General features: G+C 32.4%; 2 protein-coding genes and 1 pseudogene across 2 annotated transcripts; 1 reads left to right on the top strand and 2 right to left on the bottom strand.

Moving 5' to 3' along the window:
* Window positions 1-686: 686 nt before the first annotated feature.
* On the bottom strand, window positions 687-3,958 carry LOC120121344 (annotated as a pseudogene).
* A 5,227-nt stretch (window positions 3,959-9,185) lies between these two features.
* LOC120121343 (probable mitochondrial adenine nucleotide transporter BTL3) lies at window positions 9,186-12,201 on the bottom strand. Its single transcript, XM_039140728.1, has 4 exons — window positions 12,085-12,201; window positions 10,727-11,214; window positions 10,326-10,629; window positions 9,186-9,650 (listed from the first exon to the last, which is right to left on the bottom strand). The coding sequence occupies exons 1-4, from the start codon at window positions 12,199-12,201 to the stop codon at window positions 9,186-9,188; spliced, it is 1,374 nt and encodes a 457-aa protein (XP_038996659.1).
* A 5,013-nt stretch (window positions 12,202-17,214) lies between these two features.
* Window positions 17,215-18,684, top strand: LOC120121336 (NAC transcription factor 56-like). Its single transcript, XM_039140720.1, has 3 exons — window positions 17,215-17,519; window positions 17,604-17,908; window positions 18,000-18,684. Exons 1-3 carry the CDS (start codon window positions 17,336-17,338, stop codon window positions 18,534-18,536), a joined length of 1,026 nt encoding a protein of 341 aa, XP_038996651.1. The 5' UTR covers window positions 17,215-17,335; the 3' UTR covers window positions 18,537-18,684.
* Window positions 18,685-27,988: the final 9,304 nt, after the last annotated feature.

Here is a 27,988-nt window from a genome sequence, read left to right as displayed (position 1 = left end):
TCTTCAAACGTCTGCGCGAGCTTTCTTGGTGCAAACATTATTTTATGTCTTCAAAGGTCTACGGGAAAATTAAAATCATTTAAATTTATTTTAAAATATAAATTGATTTATTTTAAAATATGGATTGATTTATTTTAAAATATGAAAATTTTTATTTTAAAATATGGATTGATTTATTTTAAAATATAGATTGATTTATTTTAAAATATGAAAAAATATTTTAAAATATGAATTGATTTATTTTAAAATATGGATTGATTTATTTTAAAACATAGATTGATTTATTTTAAAATATAGATTGATTTATTTTAAAATATCGATTGATTTATTTTAAAATATGGAAAAATTATTTTAAAATATGGATTGATTTATTTTAAAATATGAAAAAATTATTTTAAAATATAGATTGATTTATTTTAAAATATGAAAAAATTTATTTTAAAATATGGATTGATTTATTTTAAAATATGGATTGATTTATTTTAAAATATGAATTGATTTATTTTAAAGAATTTATTATTGTAGTTGTATGGATTATTTAAATTTCAGTATTATAAAACTAAAATTATTTAAATTTCAGTATTACAAAACTCTTTTAAGTTTAAAAAATCAGTTTATTTTATATTTCAGTTTATTTTAACAGTCTGCAGACGTTAAAAAACAAACAGTCTTATTTTTGCAGACTGCAGACTTTTGATTCACCTCTTCTGTTGCAGATGTCTGCAGATGTGATCCGCAGACTACAGATCTTTTACCTCTTCAAAAACAAACGCCACCTTAGTCTGTTAATTCTTGCACTGCTTCTGTTTGCAAAAAAATATTGAAACCATTTAGAGAAAAGCTTCGGAGTTCGCTTCATAGTTAGACGATCGACGTAGTAAAGTCCGAATCTTGAACTGTAACCTACTGCCCATTCAAAGTTATCCATCAAGCTCCACAGAAAGTATCCTTACATTAGCACCCTTCCTGTCTCAAATTAACAACCCGTCTTAATGTTAATAAAGCTTTCATTTTCGGGTTACACAAACTCAGATGCAAGTGTTGGATACATGTATGCTTTTATCGAGATACTCAGAGTTGGATACTGGTGTTGAATACAGTTATGTGTTCAGCAAGTGTATGCTCATTTTTCTAAAAAATTTCGGTCCTTAAAAGGTCATATTCTCCTAATCATATTCGAATATGGACAAAGGTAAAGAAAGATAAACTAAATTACCTAATTGTTCTGGCCAAAGCAGCAAGGTAGCCCTTGTGGAATTTGATTCGGTTGACATCATGCAGCAAATTTGGAGGAGAATATCCTGCAAGAATTTAATCAAGCTAAAAGCGTATACACATACGCATACGCATACATTGAGAAAAATAATTGATGTTCTATACTAATGTTACAGGTTCAAATTCTATCAGTATCTACACCGACATGCCTACAGCTTGAACTCAGTTGTGTCAGATTTAAAAGCAGGCATGGACAAAACCTATAGCTCTGCAACTTACCATTCTCTGTTACATATATAAGCATGTTATTGTATCTTTTTGAAATATAATCAACAATCTTCTCCATGCCCCTTGGAACAACATAAAATCTTTCAACACCAGTGTGCCAAAAAACAGCAAAGTAAACTTGTAATAAACTTCCGATTTGCAAAGTAAACTGTAGTACACGGACTGCCTAGATACAAGCAAGAGCAAGAAAAGGAATTACCGGCTCTCCGATTAGAATGCCGTCTCTTTCTCCAGTTGTGTATGCAAAGCCTCTGTTGAAATGGTCTCCACCTAATATGCAAGGAGAATGGATGCAGTCCTTGGCATATAATGTTGAATAATGGTTAAGGCTTATAAAATCAATACTGCCTTTCAAATACTCAGTTTCTTCGGTGGAAAACCTTCGCAGTTCACTCCTATGGTACTGGTGCATTTCGGGAGGGTAATCTCCAAATACCAAAAGATCGAGTACCCTGATTAATGATAATTCATGTTACATTGAAGAACATGTCTTTACCGAACTGGGATTTTAGTTCACTCGGTTCATGTAGTAGGTTGAGATTTGTATCTCAGTATCCGGAGTCGGGCTTCTTAGAGGTAAAAACCATATGCAGCTTATAAAAGCAATTCTAGAGGATTGTATTTGGTTTGCTTTGGTTCGCAACTTTTGAATGTAGTATTCCATCGTAGAAGTATTAAGCTTTGGAAGGTAGGAAGCAAACGCAGTTTAATACTTCGGTTGAGATTATTTACCAGCAGCCTGTAAAAGCCAGAACTCGAATGACGGCTCGATGATCGGATTCTACATCTCGTAGTGGTTCATACATATGTGCATGTGCAATTATTCTTATAGAACCACCTTGTTTCTACTGCAGCGGCATCAAATTTGTGTAAGAAAAAAATACAAAGCCAGGTTGAAGCTAGAAACATATAGGAAATCTCATTCTTTAACCTGAAATTGTTCTCGGTATAGCTTAACAGCCTTTGCATGGGCTAATAACATGTTGTGAACAACTATAAAAGGCTCGTTGTCAGAATTGCCAACGGAACAATTTCCGAAAGACTGAGAACAATGAGAGGTGGATGAAGTCCTCTAACATAGCCCATTTCTGCAAACTATTAGGCTCATTGATAGTTGCCCAGTACTTAACTCAACCACCAAAGCTCTGGAAACAAGTTTCAGCCAAAAGAGCAAACTCCTCCCTGCAAAAGAATCAAGATTAGGCAACCTAACAACTTGAATTCTTCACAAGAAGAAACAAAATATTCTTCAAACAAGAAAACCTGAAGTTCAGTAAAAGGTTATGATTTCCGTTAAAATATGGAACTACTTGAATGTGAGGAGAAAAGGAGAAATTACTGCATCAGAGGACTAAGCCACGCCCCATATCTATCGCCCAGTTCTTGTGGATAATCGAAATGGTGTACTGTCACAAATGGTTCGATCCCTGATTTTGCATTTGCTTAATCAAACTCTATCATTCATCAAGATTCTCAAGAAACAATTTTAACCCATACCCCTTACCCCTTAGCAAGAGGTTGTCTATAACTTTGTTATAGAACTTGATTCCACCCGGATTAACTTCATCAAACTTTCCTCCTGTTCCAGCATCGAAAGATCTTACAAATTGTTATAGTCTAAACAAAATGAAGTAAAATTCTGGGTTTCTGAAGCCATACTAGGTAGAATTCTAGCCCACGAATCAAAAACCGGTATGCATTTACCCCAAGTGACTGAGCAATCTCGGCATCCTCCTGGTAAATTATATAAAACAAAGCAACAATCATCCCTTTTTCTTCTCATTTCTAAAGGCTGAAATCAGAAACAAAAAAATGAACTTATCAGTTAGACAATACCAAGAACAGATGGTAATTATCATCTGCAATATCTCCATTCTCATTGTTTTTAATGTTTCCCAACAGACATTTCATCAAACAGTTAAGCTTCAAACATAAATGCTGAACTCCATATATCTCGAAATTTCTTGTTTACCAAGAATATGACTGAAAACATCCCAATTGCTTAGGCCTTTACCATCTTCAAGATATCCCCCTTCAACCTATATACCGTGAAAAAAACAGAAGTGAAAAGCAAAGATCTTAAACAAACAAACAAACTACAAATTACAGCCATGGAAGAACATGAAAAAGCATGCTAGCACGCCTGGTATGAAGAAGTAGCTATCCCAAACAGAAAATTATCTGGGAATTCCGATCTCCTAATCTCTTGGGCATTAGAACTAGAAGAAGAAACAAGTATATATACAACCCAAAACATCAAGGAGACATGAATTATGGCATTAATAGGCATCTTAGAGATAGAGAAAAACAACAAAAATAGAAGAAGAAGAAAAAAAACCTATCCTGGGAATCACTGGATCATATACATAAATAGAGATCACCAATTTGAAAAGTTCCAATTATTGATAAACAAGTGGACCCATGCACAAATTGTTCATTACCAAATCACTGTCATGGGGGCATGAACAGCTGCTTGCCTGATATTAACATGGAAGTGCAATAACTAATTTTACTGTGTACATGAATCATTGGGTTGAGTCTGATTAATACTTCTAGGGATTTTCCCTTTCATGTAATTCAAATCACTGCTGCTGAACCATAAACGAAATCAGTTGTTAAAAGAAGTATTATTCACCCAGGCTAATAAAAAAAATAATGCCGTTGGAACCAAATTAATTAATTACTATATTTGATAATTTGGTTAAAACCAAAGTTACTTCTTTAGTTTGATTAAAATCTGCAGAGCCAATCAGTAGATGTTTTAAGGTCTTACGCCTAGTCGGTTTAGGTGAAGATTTGAGAGGAAGGCACTAAACGCATTAAATTATGTGATAATGAAACCGCGGAATTAACCATAAATGTCAACACTTCCAATATTAAGATTCGAAACTGACTCTACAACTACTGCTTTTAATCCCAACGCCATGATGAAATAGAGGCATAGTATTTTCCTATGACCATCTCAAAGATTTTAGAATTCAATTGCAGTAACCAATATTTGTTGGATTAAAAATCTATACTTATGGAAACATAGTTATAATATATATTGTTTTCATAAAATATGACATAAATTAAGTGACCAATTATATTATAAATTTATAAGATATTAAAAGTGTCATGTAAATATATAAAGGGTTATAGTCCTCAAGAAATAAATAATCTCATGTTTTTCTCTCATCCTCATCAGAGAGTTTATACTCAAGAGAATTTTATCTTCTTAGAAAATCACAACCAAAGAAAGATTCAAGGACTTCAATCTTATTATGTGTTACTTCGAAAACCATGACGTGATTGGACCATCACTGTGCCACTGTTAGAGCCCACCCTCGGTTCAAATGAAAATCAGAAAAAAAAATCAAGAAAATGATGACATCCATTTAAAAAATTATGACGGTCAGAGCAAGTGGCTGATGGACGTTACTGGAGTCTCCAACAAGGTTTTTTATCTTATAAAGCATGAAAAAAGAGAAGAGACAGAGGGTTTGAAAAAAACAGCAACAATTCAAAAAAAATCGAAACACAAAAAATAGTCTTTACTTTGGTTTGAAGCCTCAGATGGAGAATCTATCTAGTCAGATTCTTCTTCGGGGAGCGAGGAACAACATAACTTGTCGAGCGCTTCATCGGACGGTTAGATCGATAGCGGAGGAAGGTAGACTCTTCGATTTTCCTTGTTAGATCTAGACTCAGATGGTGAGTTTTAGGCAAAAGTAGCCTAAGATTCGGGCTTAGGAGGAAAAGGGAATATTTTTGGGGTATTTTGGGATTTTTTGACCACCGACAGTGGTGGCCGACGACGGAAGAATGCCACCAGTGAACGATAGGTGACCCCCTTGACAAGAGAAAACATAGAATTTCTTTCTCTCTTTTAAAATCATAAAATGAAAAATGAGAGAGGGTGAGAAAAAAAACTCTATAATCGGGCTTATATATGCCGACCAAAACGGCGTAGTTTTATGGGTTAGGGCAATCATGCCAAACTCGCGTGGGTGAACAACATTCCAGGTCCTTCTAACTTTGTAATCCTTGCAATTTGGTCTTCAATGAACATGGGTTATTTTTGCTTTCAATCCTTTTAATTTTGCCACGTTTATATTTTAGTTACTGCATGCTCCATAATAAGCTTTGATTAAATGCCTGATCTGAGTAGTTAATTGTAGATTTATTTTATTTTAGTCCTTAGTGTTGTTATGTTTAGAAAATGTACTATTTATGCTTTAGATCCTCCTAGTTTTACTATGTATTTCAGTCACTATTTATTATTTCGTGTATTATTTATGTACCTAGTCCTTGTAAATTTACTTCTGTTTGATTTATTTTATTTTGGGCCTATATTTTTCATTGTTCTGATTTGGTCCTTATTTATTTTTTTATTTATATGTTAATCCTTGTATTATTGCATCATTGTATACTTTGATTATTATTTTTTGGATAAATTATACTTTGATTATTACCCCATATTCATGTATATTTAAAATATTATACATATTTAAAATATGTACACATGTATAATTGTTTTGTTGTTTCATATTTTCAGTCTTATTTTTTTTATTTTATCATTTATTTATTTATTTATGTTACAAACACCTTTTTCTCGAAATTATTTTCAAGAACGCTCGTCGTAGAATGGGCGTGAAAAGCACCACTCTATAGGAGAAGTGCGATTCGACGACATTCAAACAAAAAGTGAACTTGAGATAAATTAATCAATTTTAATAAAATGATCATATTTTAATTTTGATTTGAATTTATAAATTCCATCATTATGATGACATATAAATGATTAGGTACAAATTTTGGGCGTTATGAGGGTGCTTACACTTCCCCACACGTAATTGACTCTCGAACTCTTAAAAATGAATCTTTTGTAAACGCAAACCAATTTGTGTCCTTAAAATTGTTTTTCTTAAAATTATTTTAAACAACATTTTTAGGTATTCGACCTACCTAAACCAAAGGTTGATGGTGACTCCAAATTTTACATTGATTCAAAATCTCATTTTCTTAAAACAAATTCATAATTATTTTTAATTCGATTATTTTTGTTTTAAAATGGTTATGACAACATTCATTTAATTCTAGGTCATGAGGGTATTTAGGTCTTTTTAGTACTCAATGATTTTTTAGTCCTTTCATTCGATTATGTATTCTCATATAATTCAATAATTTTGAATAATTTCATACATAAATGGTTACTTTCGAGTAACACCCAGACCCGTACCCGATCTGTACCCGACCCGGATATGACTTTAAGGTGTCACATTAACTTTTAAAACTCTTTGACTCATTTAAATTACAACGAAAACTTTGCAAGGAAAACAAAATTTTACAAAACATAGTTGCAAACATATTAGAGGATCTATGACTTACACATTTTAGTACATGTCAACAATCAAATCAAATACTATTTAGTTTACTCTAATATGATATCCTCCAAAGTTATGATGTCCTGTCCATGCTTACTATATTGATGTCTCCAAACCTACGTGTAAAAACAATCACACGCTAAGTCTATGACTTAGTGAGGCAATACTGAGTATAGTAAAATAATAAAACAATTATGAAAAAGTTTCCAAAAGAATCATTAACTATTATAACACCACTAACTTATAGCATATACCATTACATATTGGTTAATTTATGTGCATTTGACACTTGCTTATACATTCCTTTGAAACATTTTGTATAAAACCAATATACACTTCATTAACATTTTATTATTGTTACTCATTGTTCAAATTATATCAAGTTTGTTTTATTAGCCCAACGTATATCGCTGAGAACTCAATGTATGCGAGTACATTGAGATTGTGCACTAATACAGCCGCCACTGCTCACATAATTTACACCGAAGTGCCACATAGATTTGTCCCGAAGGACCACATAGAACCCTCGACTCTTGCATGCCAATTATACCTCTAATTCTCGTACATATACCTTGGGCTTTAACCACATAATTATTTCTCATTTTATTATTTAAGTGTATTTTATTCATAGACTTCAGTTACTTAATACTTGTTCACATAGACATTTTCACATAGAACACATTTACATATATCATATTCACGTAGATCATTTTTCACATATAACACTTTTCACGTATGACATATTCACCTAGAACATATATACTCATATTATTTCGCACAACATTACTTAAATTTATTATTTATAAAATTTCATTTAACCTTACTTAACTTATCATTTCTTCGCATAAAACCTATACTTATATTGCTTCATATAGAATTATTCAAATCATCAGTTGTTCTCATGAAATATATTCACCTAAATCATATACTTGTAATATTTCACATAAAAATATATATATATTAACAATGAAATTGAAACAATCACTACAGCAAAAGTGGCTTGTTGCGGCGTTTTTAAGCGTCGCTAAAAACAACTGCGGCGTAAAGACAAACACCGCTAAAAATAGCGCCGCTAAAGTTTACGGCGTTTTTCAACAAAAAAACACCGCAATAGGTGACAACATATAGCGGCGTTCAACAAACGCCGCAAAAGGTATTGATATTTAGCGGTGTTTTGCAAAAAAACGCCGCAATAGGTGTTGATATTTAACGGCATTTGGCAGACAAACGCCGCAATAGGCGTTGATGTTTAGCCGCGTTTTCTTCATAAACGCCGCAGTAGATGTTTATTTTTACCGGCGTTTTTCCTACAAACGCCGCAGAAGATGTTGATATTTAGCGGCGTTTTCCTACAAACGCCGCATAATATGTCTTGAGATTTAGCGGCCTTTTCGTCGAAAACGCCACAATATGTCTTGCGATTTCGCAGTGTTTTTATCACAAACGCCGCTAAATGTATGGTATATTGCAACATTTTTTGTTACAAACGCCGCTAAATAATACAGAATTTAACAGTTCTTAAAGTTATGCTTAATACCCCAAATCTGTTTTTCCAACCTGTTCCATTATCCAACAAACAAAACAGCAATAACATCAAATCCAATATAATAAATAAAAGTTTTCATTAACGTAATATAAGTTAAGTTAAACACGGTTCAGTAACATTAACATAATGCTTATAACATAAATGAGGCTACGATGGTGGATTCTAAGGTTGCGATTTTTGTATCATCAGCATCATATCATTGAGTCGTTTTTCAAATTCTTTACATCTCTGCTGATATATTACTTATCTTTGTTCTGCCGCTGCCTCTCTCTGTGCTGCCATTACTTCTCTCTCTGCTTCCGCTGCTGCTCTAGCTGCTTCCGCTGCTGCTCGAACAACCCGCAAATCAGTTATTTTTCTCCTCGGCATGATATCTATAATAAACAAACACCTATAGATTCATATACGATCTAGGGTTTTGACATGCAGGAATAGGCTGTTATTTAAAAAAAAAATTAGGATGAATATACTGTAGGATTTGTTCATAGACTTTTAATTATTTGACAATGAATATATTGTACGATCTATGTTTTAATATTTTATTTCAAGTCAATAGTAAATTATGTTGTAATATTTATATTTATATGTAGAAAATAAACAAATTCAAAGAACTTCAGACAGCAGCACAGAAACATATTTGTGAGATGAACTGTCATGTTCTAGTGTTATATTGTTTGTTTGACCTCATGTATGAACTTATAGAGGGATAATTAGCATAAAGCATTTGCGAAAAAAATAGTGAGATTTTATTAAAAAGCTTATCCACTTACTTATAGCAAGCTGGGAATTAGCCCAGCATAGAGAGCAGAAATTCCTTGTTCAACGATCCTGACACCAGTTGCCAGTGAACCCATTTTGCTTGCCTGGACTTGCAATTGCAACTGTCTTCTCACAACTTCAAATGGGAAAGTAGCAACTTCGGCACAAGCACCATCCATAGCCCCATATAATAACATCCTCATTGGTCCCAACTCTACCTGATCCAAAGCTTTCAGCTCCTGTCCTATTTGACTCATGTTCTGAATTATTTTCCTACCCTCCGGGGAACGCAGATAAGCTGATTTCAACATATCATACACACTATAGAATACTGTGGCTGAAGGTGCCATGCTTACAATAGAGGGCACTAGACCTTTGTAGAGAGAAAAGAACTCTTCAGTTTGGATCATGTGGCGAAAAGCACCAATTACACCATCTAAGGCTTCTCCACCTGGTGCCACTATCTTGGTTAGGATCTGCACCGCAACAATAAACAAATAATAAAAAACTACCCTCCTAGAAAAAGAAGAATAAATCTACAGAATGACATGAACAAAATGAAACTATTCATAGTCAGCAAAATTGACCTCCTGAGTATAGCTAGTCACAATGACGAAAGCAATGACACGTCTAAATAGCAATCCTCAATTGGTGAACATATCATATTTCAATCTAGTTTGAGTACATGTCACACATTTTTAATATATCTTTAAGCGTTAAAAACTCTCCGCTAGAATCAAACTTCGTTATCCTGTAGAAATCTCAAATAACACTTTGCTACCATATAGGATTATAGTAATTAACAAAGTACGAAGTCCCTGGAGCCACTATCCTTAACCTTGGTTGGTTAGAAAATATAATGTTAGACATGACAGTGCTATGACAATAGCGGAAATTATCTTGATCTTTAGGTCCAACAACTGTACTCCCAAGACTTAAGACTAGAAGAGAACATTAAAATTGGTCTCTTACAACTTTGTTAAGCCTCCAATAAAACAAAGGATTAGCAGCTGCCCATGTGCTATTTATAACAGTTGCCCATAATTTAAAATATAGAAGTGCATACAGGCAAGAACTGAACATGGCTACACGACTAAGAATAAATTGAAGATAGAACAATGTCAAGAACAAAATATTAGGTTTTAACATACAATATCAAGCGGTAAGCAGAGAACAGTAGCAGTGATGCCGGCTGCAGCACCAGCAATGAATCTCTCAGAATTTGTGGTCTCCTCATTTCCAGACAGTGTAAGCAATTGCTTCCTATACGTATCGTAAGCATAAAAATTCACAGCTTTGAATGGAGCCGTGCGAAGAACATTAATAAAGTTCCCTTTCCAAAATCCAAACAATCTTTGCGTCAAAGCAATCTTCTTAACAAGATCAAATATATTGCTTTGTTCACCACACACTATATATTCCAGCTTTAATCTCTCTAACGGAGCAACAAACGTTCTATGATATTTCAAAGAATAATTAGAAATGCATGGGAAATCTAGGCAAATATGAAAAGGCGCGTAGCTAAATTACGAACGAAATTCGTTATGGTTACCTGGAAACCATGGCCGCGATGGCTCCAGCCCACAAATCCTTTTTAGTATTGACTGCGCTACGTTGCGTTAACCTAACATTCCGTTTGGCTTCAGCCCCCACCCCGTTGTTGTTGTTCTTCACTTCATTTTGTAGCTGAAATTCCTTGTGTTCTGAAACAAGCCCATCGTTGCTGAAACTAACGGACAAAAAAAATACATCTTTAACAGCAACCGCCTCACGCTTTTGCCTACGAGCAACGCGAGCCGTTTTCCTGGAAGAAGAAAAATCTCTAAAAGGGGAAACGAAGTCGAGAAAGGAAGAGGGAAAACAAGGGTCGATGAACAGACCACCAGCGACGATGTAGGTGGTGACGGATTCGAATGGCAACGGGGAGCATTGTTTTTCGATGAAATTAGGTTTAGAATAAGATTTGAAGGGGGAAATGCTCGCGCAGGATTTAAGTAACAATTGCAGCGTTTGTAATACAAACGCAGCTAGAGTTATACTCTATTGGGGCGTTTTTTTAATAAACGCAACTAATGTCCATATATATTGCGGTGTTTGTGTCTAGAAACGCCATAACAATTCAAATCTATTGCGGCGTTTGGTAAAAAAACGCCTCTATATAGTACACCTATTGCGGCGATTGTTATAAACGCCATTAATAAACAATTTTTACGGCGTTTTTATTTAAAAACATTAAAGTACTTATGCATAAACAGTCTTTACCATACATTATAATTTAGAAACATTAAAGTACTTATGCATAAACAGTCTTCAACATACATTATAATTTAGAAACATTAAAGTACTTATGCATAAACAGTCTTCACCATATTGTTCAATACAATTTAGTCTTCATTGCTCCTTCGTGGGGAAAGGACGTAGGAAAACTGTTTTCCTTGTTTGAAGACGCATCGTTAAGTTTTTCCTCCGTGTAAATTCTATATGGAGAAACTCTTCATCCATTTCACCAAATAAATCTCCTACCTCCGGTTCACCAAGAAGACTCCTTGCGCGCTTCAGTGCTTCACTTGAAACAGATAACGACCCTCCACCTACAGTATAAAACTTGATTGGAGGTGCTTGGGAATTGAATCAAACATTAAAATATATTTAAACAGATGATATAAACGTTTACTTGGAGTAACAGTAGAGGCAACATCGTCTTCATTGAGGATCGATACTGCTTTTGCAATTGAAGATTCTTTCAACGCCACAGAGTTACCAAACTCGTTTCTAAACATAGGGTATTTATCCATTTCTCTATCATCATTCTCAATAAGCTTCGAAGATCCTACATGCGTACGATCTATGAAATTTGAGTGACCGTACAAAAAGGGAAATATAGCGGCATAAAGATTCATAGAATTTTACCTTCAAGTAGGAGATCGGCCATGGAAGGGTATGGAGCAATATGAGTTCATGTCGAGTCATCATCGAGTTTCGACGTGGAAACCAGACCGATAGCCTCCCAGCGATAATTTGATCCATCGTCAGAGCAAAGACGCCACGTAGACATTCCGACGATAATTTCTCTTACTCAAGGCAAGACCTGTTCTTTTTTTCTCAAATATGTTAACTGTTAGCTTTCTGGGTTTTCCCAATTTTCAGAATACCAACCAAAACAAAATTGAAAAAGATCATTAGTGATAAGAGGGATCAAACCGTGGAATTGTGTTATAGTTCGTCGGTGAGAGGGCCGATTTGGTCGCCGGGATAGACAAAAGACGACGTCGCTTGGAATCGTGTGAAGGTCGTTGTTGTACCATAGAAGAAACTATGAGGGAAGAAGAGTTGAAATGATTTTAGGGTTTGGGTGGGAGAAAAGGGAGGACAATATATTTAACATTTTGCGGCGTTTTTAACAAACGCCACTATATCACATGTTTTTTACGGCATTTATACAAAAAACGCCGCTAATTTACCACTCTATTGCGGTGTTTTTGGTATAAACGCCGCTAAATGTTAAATATATTGCGGCGTTTTAGGCTACATGTCTACTATATTGCGGCGTTTTTACTATAAACGCCGCTATTGTTTAACCTTTCTGTGGCATTTTTCTAAAAACGACGCAAAAACTATTATTAATTACGACGTTTGTTGAAAAAACGCCACTATATACCATCCTATGGCGGCGTTTATTGCAACGTTTTCACAAAAAACGCCGCTAAAGTCTCAATTTATGGCGTTTGGATTGAAAACGCTGCTATATGTAATACTTTTGTGGCATTTTATCAACAAACGCCGCTAAAAACGCCGCTACAGAACAGTTTTGCTGTAGTGAATACTTTTAAAATACCGTTTAGACAAAATAATCACATAAAATAATTCATTTGGTTCATAAACATATGAGGTTGGCTCATCGCAAGTCGTCCTCCAATTCATACAAAGTAAGTAAGAATGCACTCACCTTTGCCTCACTTAAGCCCTAAGAAGCTCTTTTTCACTTAACTCCCCAACGTTATACGTCCCTTCGTTCAACACTTACTTTCGATTGAATTTACACATTACATGACCAATATGAATATCGTAGCGCAATTCTCGTCTAATCAATTAACCTTTACTTAAAAAATGAAACACCTGATTTAACATTTCAGACTTAATAATATCGGTACTCTTCCTGCGGTACTGATACTTCTCTTCTATGGTACCGATACCCACTTTAGTACCGATGCCATTTTGACATTCTGGAATTCAGATTTCAATTATAAAATCGATACCCTACTCTTGGTATCGATACCTTCACATCAGTATTGATGCTACTTCAATCAGTATCGACATTGTTCATCATATTCATACTCTTCCCTTACATTTTAACCTTATAGTATCGATAATGTTTTTCCAGTACCGATACCCTTACCAAGAATCCATCTGCTTCACTTTGAAAATTTACCCAACTTCACTTAAATCTCATACTTAAACTCTATTCATATCTTTAAACTCATTTACAATTATTACCACTAACTTATATCCATTAAAATCCCTTTAACATGTAAAATCTTCCATAAAACTCTTCAAACTAAAAATCATACCACTTATTCAAACATGTTCTCAATCCTTTCTAACACTTCTAACATTTTATTAAAACCGTTGAAAAGTCAAATATTCCTTTAGAATCAAAATATTCATCATTTTCTAACAATTCCTTTAAAAACCCATTTTGCTAATTCACCATTAATTCATCCATCTCTTAGTTTCAACTCATCTTTAAGTTTTATTAAGCTTCTATATTACCCAAAGATCCAAAACCAAATTCAAAATTCAAGAAACAACTAACTTCCATTAACTTCATGAAATCAAACAATCTTTTAATATAACCCCACATACTTATCCCATTTATTTTATTTTAATTATAAAAACCAAAAGAAGAAGGGTAAATTCTTGCTTAAGTCCTTCTACTTAAAGAAATCTTGCAAAACGCATATCAATTTCCAAAAAACTCATAAATTGGTCCCTTGAAAATATTAATTAAAATCATTAACATTAATCCAATATTTTAGGGTGTGACAAAAATTATATGTAACTTATTTTTAAATTTTATTATGGTTTTAGTTTCATCATGATTAAGTCTTCACTTATTTGTTCTCTCTATTGTTTCTAGATAGCTAATAATGTGGAAAGATTAGGTGTAGGAAAATTGAGAGAGGTTGAGGTTGTGACTTTAGTGGTGATTTATTGTTTAAGGTTTTCTGCCCCTTTCATTTGAGTAAAATTGGAGTGAAAATTTAGAGAGAGAGAGAAACAGGGTTTAGCCTGATTAGATTATTTCTCTTTTGACGATAATTTTTTATATAAAAAAACATGTTTTATTCAAATTGACCTTTCAACTATATCTCTTTATAAGTTTTTTTATTACCATCAATTCATTGATTTTTTTATAATTTCATCATTGATTTTTCCTCAAAATTTTTCTTTAAAAACAATGTTAAAAATATAATATATAGTTTTAGAGTTATGCATGTAAAAAATATTACAAATATTACTTATGCATGTAAAAAAGAATATAAAAATATATTCATATATTATATATTATATATAATTAGAAAGAGTCATTTAAATTGAAAAAATTTAATATCAAAACATTAAAAATAATTATATTTAAATTTTAATAGAAAATCAAACAAATATAGTTAATTCAACTCAAATTTGATAAACTTAATTCGATTTAAAAAATCAATATATATAATAAAATAGTCGGCAGTGAAACTCAACATTACTTTATGAGGGGCCTTTTTAAAAAAATATGTGTATTAACTAAAATATTTTAGTGTTTTTGTCAATGTAAATTATATATCAAAATGTCATACAAATAAAAGAAAAAATTTATAAATTCTTTAATTTCATTTGTTCACATAAAAATTTAAAGAAACAAAATAAATCGATAATAACATTATCTAGAATTGAGTCTAAATTTTTATTTTTTAAAGATGAAATTTCATGAAGTTGCACAATAAACATAGACATTTGGAATAAAACCATCCAGCTCAGTTGGTAGAGCACAAGGTTCTTAACCTTGAGGTCGTGGGATCGAGTCCCATGGAGGGCATTTCATAATTTGGAGGTCTCCTACGGAAGTTGCTCTTAACCTAGTGTTGGGGACAGCCTACTATCTTACCTCCCCTTATCCCATTACATATGGGAACAAGGGACAACCATTTGGAATAAAACCATAAATATAAATTGTATTAAAAAATATTATTTTTAAAAATACCTTTAACTAAAATAAAATTAAAAGTTAAAAACTCGATAATTTAATTAAAATTTTCAACTGAGAAAAGTTGAACAACCAAATAGGAAAAAAATATAAAGAACGTTTTTGTATTATGAAATCATAAATAACAAAGAAAACAGAATTTCATTCATTTAAAATAAAATAATAATACAAAAAAAATAGATGTTAACTCTTTTTAATCATTGATATTTAAGTGGTTTTTAAATTTTAAAGTAGTATATACGTTTTGTGAGACAACCAAATAAAATTAACAAAATTGTTTACATAATATTTTTTAATGATTGTGTAACATTATCTTATAGTGACACATCAACATCATTATCGTTAAAATTTTAATGATGGAGTACGAAAATAAAACATAAATTAAATATTATGTATGATTTTAAAAAATAAAATTTAGATATCAAAATTGAACAAAAATAAATTTTTAGGTCTAAACATGTAGTTTACCCTATATTATATATATATATATATATAATTCTCGTAATTAAATTTTTAATTTGATTTAATTAAATAATATAAATAACCAAAAATACCATGATATAAAATTTATTTAGAATTAAGAGTAATTACTGATTCTTTAATGGGGTCAATCATAAAATGGGAATTCGATATGACCATTGGTCAAAGACCTAACAAGATAAATATAAAGATTTTTATCTTTACAGAGTTGAATTTTAAAAGATAAAGACGAGATATGCTGGCATTTTTAAGTTGTTTAATCTCAATCGAAGACATGTGCGACAAAACATGATCAGAATTTTGAACGACCGATTAACTGACAAGCAAGGCCCGACTGTTCACGACCGATGTGATTTGATTTTTGCTTTTAATCACTAATGTCTCTGAACTCTGATGTCGTGGTTCTCCTGGTGCTGCCCACCAAAGAATTGGCTATTTGGCTTCTGTTTCTTCCTTATGATTCCTTTTTCTTTTTGGTGGTGGCATTTTGCATATCAAATGCATGACATCTGAATGCGTAAACAAAGGCTTTTGTCAAACTTATCTCCTCTCTCCACCTCCATATTATCACCATTTGTGTGGGCCCCGCATATACCCCACGTGTCCATTCCTGTCTTGTTTGAGAACCACGCGTGTCGATCCACAATCGGTGGACCCTCAGTTCACGTCACCATGATCATACCCTTTTCGTACCTACAAAATTTCTATCAACCGTAGATTTTCATTGTAAAGTCTAAAGAGATTAAGTGTGCTTTTTCTCATTAGGACATTAAGAGGGCTTATATATTAATTAAGGCACGGATTTTTGAAAAAAAAAATAAAGAGACAAAATATTAATTTTTTTTATAACTCTAAAGAATTAAATGTTTTTGAAATTTTAGTGTGTCAAGACCCTGTGATAAGTACGGTCTGCTCCTCGATTAACCTATCTAAAAAGTCTGGAGTTATTTATTTTGATTCAGATGCATGAGTGCAGGCAATAATTATGTATAAATTATGAAATATATAGTGTGAATTATATTATTATTATTATTTTTTAATTTTTTTAAGGATTTTGAGTTGTGTCGACGTATAATTTAATGTTAATACATAAATGAATATTGAGACAGGTTCTTTTCACATATTTCAACTTCGGCAACCACTGTATGCCTTTTGTCAACCAGCTGTGCATGAAGTCAGCTAACCGAAAACCTAGTATTAGCAAACAATGAAATGACTTAAATACCCTGCGTATCGACTCGAGATTGGATGGATTAAATAGCAAAAGGATGGCGATTATGGTGTGTTAAACACTTTTATCTATGGCCATTTTAAAAGAATGGGGATGCCATTGCCAGCCCTATGACGTTCTTCCCTAGTGAACTTTCAGAGAATCCAAAGCAAAAGAAATCTCAATTTCACCAGTGAATTAATCGTTAGAAGTTGAGGCAAATGGAAAGCACCGACTCGTCGACCATCTCGCCGCAGCCGAACCTCCCACCGGGCTTCAGGTTCCACCCCACCGATGAAGAACTAGTCGTCCACTATCTCAAGAAAAAGGCTAGCTCAGCTCCTCTACCGGTTGCAATCATCGCGGAGGTTGATTTATACAAGTTTGATCCATGGGAATTACCAGGTGCAACCTTCTTTTACATAGATAACTACGATAACATGGATTAATTTAAACTGTACGATATGTGAATCTGTTTCGGGTTTGCAGCTAAGGCTACGTTTGGTGAGCAAGAATGGTACTTCTTTAGTCCTAGAGACAGAAAGTATCCGAACGGAGCGAGGCCTAATAGGACGGCAACTTCGGGTTACTGGAAGGCTACCGGAACCGATAAGCCGGTATTAAACTCGGGTGGGACTCAAAAGGTTGGTGTGAAGAAAGCACTGGTTTTCTATGGAGGGAAACCTCCTAAAGGTGTCAAAACAAATTGGATCATGCATGAATATAGACTTCCTGATAAGACTAACAACAAACACCCTGGATGTGACTTGGGATACAAGAAAAACTCACTAAGGGTAATAATTTTTTATCAGTTTTTAATTAAAGTTTATGATTCATATTGATCTGAATTTGATCGTTTGAAACTCGATTTCCTTGTTTTTATAGCTCGATGATTGGGTGCTGTGTAGAATCTACAAGAAGAACAACACAAACAGACCTTTCGATCATAATAAAGACGACTACATGGATGACATGGTGGGGCCAGTTCCAACTTCAATATCAATCGGCAATCTCCAATTCGAAACGAAGGCCGCAAGTTCGGGGACAGTGCTTGAAAATCATGAACATAACCTGTTCGACGGAATGCTAATGAATTGTTCAAGCTCAAAGCCAGGCCTGTCCACATTTAACCCTCTCAAAAGGAGTGTGCCATCGGTTTACTGGACCGGTAACGAAACAGCCAGCCCTTCAACAAGCAAGAGATTCCATGGGGACAATAGCAATGATGGAAGCATGGAGAAACCAGACACAAATGGCTTAATTGCATCCCTGCTTAGCCAGCTTCCTCAAACCCCTTCATCGCACCACCACCACCACCACCACCAACAACAACAACAACAAACAATGATGGGATCAATCGAAGATGGGATCTTCAGGCCATCGTATCAACTTCCGGGCCTGACCTGGTACACTCTTAACTGAATTCTTGTTACACTTGTTGATTCAGTAACCAAATTTGATGAATTTGATTGTTAGGGGAAGATAGATGAGCCAAAGTTTCAACTCTTGAGGCCATGGATAATAGGTAAATTATATATATATATAGTTTGGTGCAGAAAAAATAAAACTGATGGGTAATAATAGTATATATATATATATATATATATATATATATATATATATATATATATATATGTATATGTATTTGATTTGCTTTAGGAATGCAACATTGAAATCTTGTATAGAATCATTGTTATTGTAAAACACTTATTAAAATATTGATGAATGGTGATGCACATTTTTAAGCATATATGGGTTACTATTGTATGTTTACCTCTAATATATTTATTGTTATTTTTATCTTCCTACGTATATAATAAGAAGATAAAATGAGACCAAGATAAAAGCCTTTTTCCAAAAGAATTCACGACTTTATATAGTATCTTATCAACTTCGGAGTAGATGTTGATATCCAATATAATTGGTTGACTTAATTTGTAGACACGTGTAAAAATATGTTATAAATAACAGCTAAAGTGAGAAACGAGCGTAAAAAAAAATAAAAATTCACCAGATTTAAGTAAATATAGAAGAAAGAAATACATTATAATATTAAAATTATAAGAGATTCTCAGTTTGATGAATAATTATTTATATAATTATTTTATCAAATTTAGTTACAATTTTTTACAACTAAAATTAATCTTTTTGATAAAGAGGGAAATGGACCACATAAAACAACAGAATTAATTACAAGATAACCAGAAAAATTAAAGGGTAAATTACACTTTCTCACTAAATTTTACCCTTTCTCTTATTTTACTTATTGTACTTTTAAGTTTTTCAATTTACTCAATAAACTTTTGAATTATTCCTGTTTTGGTCACTCTAAATTATTTTATTATTATTTTGGTATGATATGGCATTCATTATTATTATTTAATATAAAAATGATTTAAAATAAAGATAATAATAATACTAATAATAATAAATGTCATATCATGTCAAAATAATAATAAAATAATTCAAAATGACCAAAATAGAAGTAAATTGAAAGGTAGTAAGCAAATAAAAAAATTATAAGTATAATGAATGAAATATGAGAGAGTGAGAAATACTAAAATTAAACGCAAATAAAGTAGAGGTGATAAAAAATTCTCTGCCTCATTGTCACGAAAGGATTTGGCTTGCAGGCTTTCATTGAGCCGTGACCTCAATTATTTGGGTAGTTCTGCGGTGCGGGGTCTAAAAAACGGTTAATATACGGTGTGATCGGTTAAACAAGTGATCGGTTAAAATTTAGACCGGTTATGTTATATTATTTAACCGGAAATATTATAAAGTACAATAACATATTAGGTAGCGCTTATATAATGTAATAGGTAGCGCTTATATTGACCTATTTTATAAGTAAACCGGTATATTTATACCGATAACATTACAAATTTACCTATTACATTATAATATGTTGAAAGTGTCCATACTTTTTTATAAAAAGGATCGATACTTTTTTTAAAGTTATATAATTTATGTTTCAATTTTTTAATAGTGTTTCATGTTTTCACCTACAATATTAATTTAATAATTTCATTTGCACAAAAAATTATTTGATTGTTTTGATATTTTATAAAATAATATTTAGAATTTAAATTTAACAATATTAACCAAAGATAATAATAAATATGTAATATATATGTTTTTTGTTTTTAATTTAATAATAATATATATCGTAACGTAAAAAATAAATCATTAGACGCCTATAATTACTAAATTAATATCTTAAAACTCACTCAAAAGATAATCTTAAATTAATATTTTCCACAGTGAAAAAAGTATAAACACTTTTATAAAAATGATAGATAATTTACAATATAAACACTACCTATTACATTATATAAACGCTACCTATTACATTATATAAGCGGTACCTATTACATCATATTTTTACCTATTATATTGAAAGTGTCCATACTTTTTATAAAAATGATCGATACTTTTTTTAAAGTTATGTAATTTATGTTTCAATTTTTTTAACAGTGTTTCATGTTTTCCACCTACAATATTAATTTAATAATTTCATTTACACAAAAAATTATTTGATTGTTTTGATATTTTATAAAATATTATTTAGAATTTAAATTTAACAATATTAACCAAAGATAATAATAAATATATAATATATATTTATTTATTTTTTTAATTTAATAATAATATATACCGTACGTAAAAAATAAATCATTAGACGCCTATAATTACTAAATTAATATCTTAAAACTCACTCAAAAGATAATCTTAAATTAATGTTTTCCACAGTGAAAAAAGTATGGACACTTTTATAAAAAGGATAGATACTTTACAATATAAGCACTACCTATTACATTATATAAACACTACCTATTACATTATATAAGCGCTACCTATTACATCATATTTTTACCTATTATATTGAAAGTGTCCATACTTTTTATAAAAATGATCGATATTTTTTTTAAAGTTATGTAATTTATGTTTCAATTTTTTTAACAGTGTTTCATGTTTTCCACCTACAATATTAATTTAATAATTTCATTTACACAAAAAATTATTTGATTGTTTTGATATTTATAAAATATTATTTAGAATTTAAATTTAACAATATTAACAAAAGATAATAATAAATATGTAATATATATGTTTATTTTTTTTAATTTAATAATAATATATACCGTAACGTAAAAAATAAATCATTAGACGCCTATAATTACTAAATTAATATCTTAAAACTAACTCAAAAGATAACATTAAATTAATGTTTTCCACAGTGAAAAAAGTATGGACACTTTTATAAAAAAGATAGATACTTTACAATATAAGCACTACCTATTACATTATATAAACGCTACATATTACATTATATAAGCGCTACCTATTACATCATATTTTTACTTATTATATTGAAAGTGTCCATACATTTTATAAAAAGAATCGATACTTTTTTTAAAGTTATGTAATTTATGTTTCAATTTTTTTAATAGTGTTTCATGTTTTCCACCTACAATATTAATTTAATAATTTCATTTACACAAAAAATTATTTGATTGTTTTGATATTTTATAAAATATTATTTAGAATTTAAATTTAACAATATTAACCAAATATAATAATAAATATGTAATATATATGTTTATTGTTTTTAATTTAATAATAATATATATCGCAACGTAAAAAATAAATCATTAGACGCCTATAATTACTAAATTAATATCTTAAAACTCACTCAAAAGATAACATTAAATTAATGTCCATACTCACGCCTATAATTACTAAATTAATATCTTAAAACTCACTCAACATATTAGGTAACGCTTATATAATGTAATAGATAGCGCTTATATAATAAAATATGTATTTAACGGGAAATATTATCAAGTACAATAACATATTAGGTAACGCTTATATAATGTAATAGATAGCGCTTATATAATAAAATAGGTATTTAACGGGAAATATTATCAAGTACAATAACATATTAGGTAGCGCTTATATAATGTAATAGGTAGCGCTTATATTGACCTATTTTATAAGTAAATCGGTATATTTATACCGGTAACATTGCAAATTTACCTATTACATTATAATTATCGGTTTCGATATTTCATAAAGTGTCGAAACTTTTTATAAAAGTATCGACACTTTATGCTTGCACCTCGTTGGGCATTAATATTTCATTCTGGACAAAAATATCGACACAAACTAAAAAAGTGTCGATACATGATTTAGACCTATTCTCTCATAAAACTGGTATAATTATACCGGTTTCATTGATCATTTACCTATTACATTATACTTATGGGTTTCGATGTTTTAGGGATCAATATTTTTTTAATAAATGTATCAACACTTTTTAAGGGTACACTTTTTTTTGCATTCATTCTAGACCGTAAGTATCGACATTTTATGCTTGCACCTCGTTGGTTTTAATATTTCATTCTGAACAAAAATATCGACACAAACTAAAAAAGTGTCGATACATGATTTAGACATATTCTCTCATAAAACCGGTATAATTATACCGGTTTAATTGAACATTATACTTATGGGTTTCGATGTTTTAGGGATCGATACTTTTTTAATAAATGTATCGACACTTTAAGGGTACACCTTTTTTGGCATTCATTCTAGACCGTAAGTATCGACACAACTTTAACAAGTGTCGATACTATATGCTGACCTATTTTAGCATAAAACCGATATATTTATATCGGTTACATTGTAAATTTACCTAATACATTATAATTATTGGTTTCGATGTTTTCGGGGATCGATACTTTTAATAAGTGTCGATACTTTATGTTGACCTAATATATTATGCGTGCACCTCGTTTGGGTCGATACTTGTTACATTGTTAATTTACCTATTACATTATAATTATTGGTTTTGATGTTTTTTGGGTCGATACTTGTAGTTATTGTACATACCTAAATATGTATTGCGAATTTAATGTTGTACACACCCTTTAACTACCACTACCAATACCACATCCTATTGAAAGCAGCACGACTGAAACATGTTCAAAATGAACCTTTGCTTACATCTCCATCAACTCCTGGACCACTGAACTTGCATAACAAAATTTTTTCCATGGATAATACTGATGTAGACAATGTTAAGCCAATCGAGGAATGCCATGAAGTACATAATGTTGATGAATCTGACAGATTGGTTGGTCAGCTCTTCTGTTCACGTGATCAAGCTTGGTACTTTTACAAGGGATTCGTACGGAAACATGGGTTTAGTGCACGTAAGGGAACAACACGGCTTGACGTGGAAGGGAATGTGAAGACACAAGAATTTTGTTGTTACAAAGAAGGGTTTCGAGTATCAAAAGTCAATACTGTTGATCGTCAACGTGCTCATACGCCAGTCACAAGAACAAGATGTAAGGCTAGAGTCGTAGTTACAGCAACAAATACAAACGATCAGTGGGTTATAAGTAAGTCTGATCAGAAACATAATCATGCATTGTGCACACCTGCTATGACACCATTTATGCGTTCTAATAGAGCTGTAAGTAAGGCTGATATCGATGAGGCAACAACATTGAAAGAGGTCGGTGTTGGCACGTCACAAGTAATGAACTATTTAACGCAGCAGGCAGGGGGCTATCATAATGTTGGATTTACACATAAAGACCTATACAATGCACTTCAAAGAGGTAAAGCAAAGGAAATCGTCGATGGGGATATGAATGCGCTTATTGCCTACTTTGATTATAAGAAACATGATGATCCCGGGTTTTTTATGACATACTCGGTAGACGAATCGGGGGCATTGTATAATCTTATTTGGTCAGATTCTACATCGAGATCGGATTACACATGCTTCGGTGATGTAATTTCGTTCGACGCAACGTACAAAGATAATTTGTATGGTCGACCAATTATGCCTATTGTTTGTGTCAATCATCACCATAACACAATTGTGTTTGCCACTTCCATAATCGCTAACGAGACGTCTCAATCTTTCGAGTGGGTGCTACAGAATTTTTTAGAAGCCATGATGAATAAATCACCTATTTCAGTTGTCACCGATGGGGATAGGGCAATGCAGAGGGCTATCAAATCTGTTATCCCTTATGCTAAGCACATATTATGTTCTTGGCATCTTTCTCGCAATGCACAAGCTAACATTGGTGACCCAAAGTTTACAGCAGCATTCTCAAAATGCATGGCTTCCTGGTGGACAACCAAGGAATTTGATATTCAATGGCGTTCGGTTGTTTCAGAATTCAACGTCCAAAAGCATCCATGGGTGATTGAGAAGGGAAATACACGACACTTATGGGCACAAGCATATCTAACTGGTCATTTCTTTGCCAATATTCGCTCAACACAAAGGTGCGAGTCTATGAATGCTTCACTAGCTATTGCACTGAAACACAAGAAGACATATTTAGATGTTGTTCGTGCAATTGAAGATGGAATTAGTAGAATGCGTATGAACGAGTTGAAAGCGGATTACTTAAGTTCCCATACGAAGCCCTTCCAGATCATAAAACTGGTCGACCTTGAAAGCCATACCGCTACGATTTTTACCCGCGAATCTTTTCGTGTGTTCCAAGATGAACTTATACGGGAGATATTGTACCGGATTGAGGCAGAGATTAAGTCCTTATCAGATGAATGTCAACATTATATTTTGTCAAAGTACGCAGAAAAAAATAGGAAATTTGAAATTAGTTTTGATTCTCGTACGAAAACTCTAATTTGCTCCTGCAAAAAATTCGAGATCGTTGGACTTCCGTGTCGCCATCAACTTCACATTTTGAAGCACTTGGACTACACATATTTGCCCGGGACTTTGATTTAAAGTAGGTGGACTAATGATGCGAAGGCTTCTACACCCAGTTATGTTGATTTGAATGTGTCTCCAGAAGTGATGCAAATGGCAAGGTTCGCTGCTCTACGTTCAACGTCAAGTAGGTTATGCTACATTGCATCAAATACATATGAGTCTTTCAAAACCGCAAGAGATGAGATGAAAAAACTAATAGAAGAATTAGAAAACTCGTTTGGTTTGAATGATTCAGTCAACCAGAGCATTGTAGTAAACAACGTTCGTGACCCTCAACGAAAACAACGCAAGAGAAAAGAAGTGTCAAACAAGGTCGAGAAGAAAATTAGGCGATGTGGGTACTGCAACGGTGAGGGACATAACAAACTAACATGTCCTCAAGTCAAGCTCAGTTTGAGTACAAGCACACAGCCTACATCAACTGATTTTTTCGAAGACGGAATGGAATGACAATGATCTCCATATATCGTAAGTATCAACATGACTCCTATTGTGTATAAGAAACATGTACATATAAATATTTTGAATGAAGGAAGAAAAACCGCGTTACTTAAAATTAGCGACACAATATTAAAAAGTGTCGATATAGGTTGTAGACCTATTCGCTCATAAAACTGGTATATTTATACCGGTTATATTACAAAATTATATATTACATTATAATTCTGGGTTCCGATGTGTAAATGTCGACACTTTTTGACAAGGTATCGACACATTTTTCTTCCATTCTGGACATAAAGTACTGACACAATATTAAAAAGTGTCGACATAGGTTGTAGACCTATTAGCTAATAAAACCGGTATACTTATACCGGTTATATTACAAAATTATCTAGTACATTATAATTCTGGACATAAAGTACCGTCACAAAATTAAAAAGTGTCGATATAGGTTGTAGACCTATTCGCTCATAAAACCGGTATATTTATACTGATTATATTACAAAATTATCTATTACATTATAATTCTGGGTTCCGATGTGTAAATGTTGACACTTTTGACAAGGTATCGACACATTTTTCTTCCATTCTGGACATAAAGTACCGACACAAAATTAAAAAGTGTCGATATAGGTTGTAGACCTATTCGCTCATAAAACTGGTATATTTATACCGGTTATATTACAAAATTATCTATTACATTATAATTATGGGTTCCGATGTGTAAATGTCGACACTTTTTGACAAGGTATCGACACATTTTTCTTCCATTCTGGACATAAAGTACCGACACAATATTAAAAAGTGTCGATATAGGTTGTAGACCTATTCGCTCATAAAACCGGTATATTTATACCGGTTATATTACAAAATTATCTATTACATTATAATTTTGGGTTCCGATGTGTAAATGTCGACACTTTTTGACAAGGTATCGACACATTTTTCTTCCATTCTGGACATAAAGTACCGACACAATATTAAAAAGTTTCCGAAGATATATATATATCCTTCCCTATGACATGTGTATTAATTCCTATTATATTAGTCTTATTAGGCTCGTGCTGTAAGGAAGCATTGTTGTAGAAGACTCTAACTAGGTTAGGATAATATCTTGGTTCTACACCAAGGAATTCAAGCCAACCCCAAGATGTAAATGTGGATTTAAAACTAAATGCATATTTATCATCAAACAAGAAACTCAGGTCAATGACACGTTCGGGACGAATCTTCCTTACTTTAAAACTCGTCTGCCATCTTTGTTTCTCCATATCGGATTTAAAGTTCAGAGTTTCGAAGGACCTGATTTCCTCATAAGAATCGTTTGTTTCAGAAGGAGGTTGTGGTTGAGAAGAACTGGGTTGAGAAGAGCTTTGAGAAAGACCGCGCTTCTGACGCTGACGTTTTGGAGCCATTTTGGTTGGATGCTATTACAATGGAACACAAACACATTCAGGAAAAAAACTCCAATATAGAAATCAATCAAACCCATAAAATATCGATAAATTTACCTGAAGAGTTATCTTCTGCCTGCTTGCCTTTATGTTTAGGGTTTTTCGATTTAGAGTATTATATATATTGAACGGTGGAAAAATACTTGATATTTAAATTAATATCGACAAAACATTAAACAGTGTCGATACATATTATATACCAATTCTCCCATAAAACCGGTATACTTATACCGGTTAGATTGAAAAATTACCTAATACAGTATACTTTTGGGTTTCGATGTTTATGGGATCGTCACTTTTTATATATGGATCAACACTTTATGGTTTCACCCTGTTTGCCATTCATTTTGGACCAAAAATACCGACACAAACTACAAAAGTGTCGACACATTATTTAGACCTATTCTCTCATAAAACTGGTATACTTGTACCGGTTAGATTGAAAAATTACCTATTACATTATACTTATGGGTTTCGATGTTTATGGGATCGACACTTTTTATATATGGATCGACACTTTATTGTTGCACCCTGTTTGCCATTCATTATGGACCAAAAATATCGACACAAACTACAAAAGTGTCGATACATTATTTAGACCTATTCTCTCATAAAACCGGTATACTTGTACTGGTTAGATTGAAAAATTACCTATTACATTATACTTATGGGTTTCGATGTTTATCGGATCGACACTTTTTATATATGGATCGACACTTTATTGTTGCACCCTGCTTGCCATTCATTCTGGACCAAAAATATCGACACAAACTACAAAAGTGTCGACACATTATTTAGACCTATTCTCTCATAAAACCGGTATACTTGTACCGGTTAGATTGAAAAATTACCTATTACATTATACTTATGGGTTTCGATGTTTATGGGATCGACACTTTATTGTTGCACCCTGTTTGCCTTTCATTCTGGACCAAAAATATCGACACAAACTACAAAAGTGTCGATACATTATTTAGACATATTCTCTCATAAAATCGGTATACTTGTACCGGTTAGATTGAAAAATTACCTATTACATTATACTTATGGGTTTCGATGTTTATGGGATCGACACTTTTTATATATGGATCGACACTTTATGGTTGCACCCTGTTTGCCATTCATTCTGGACCAAAAATATCGACACAAACTACAAAAATGTCGATACATTATTTAGACCTATTCTCTCATAAAACCGGTATACT

Source organism: Hibiscus syriacus, unplaced genomic scaffold (assembly GCF_006381635.1).
Source record: "Hibiscus syriacus cultivar Baekdansim isolate YM2019G1 unplaced genomic scaffold, ASM638163v2 tig00110371_pilon, whole genome shotgun sequence".
Taxonomy (NCBI): Eukaryota; Viridiplantae; Streptophyta; class Magnoliopsida; order Malvales; family Malvaceae; genus Hibiscus; species Hibiscus syriacus.
The sequence above is the reverse complement of the archived record's forward strand: the minus strand, read 5'-3'. Positions and strand labels throughout refer to the sequence as shown.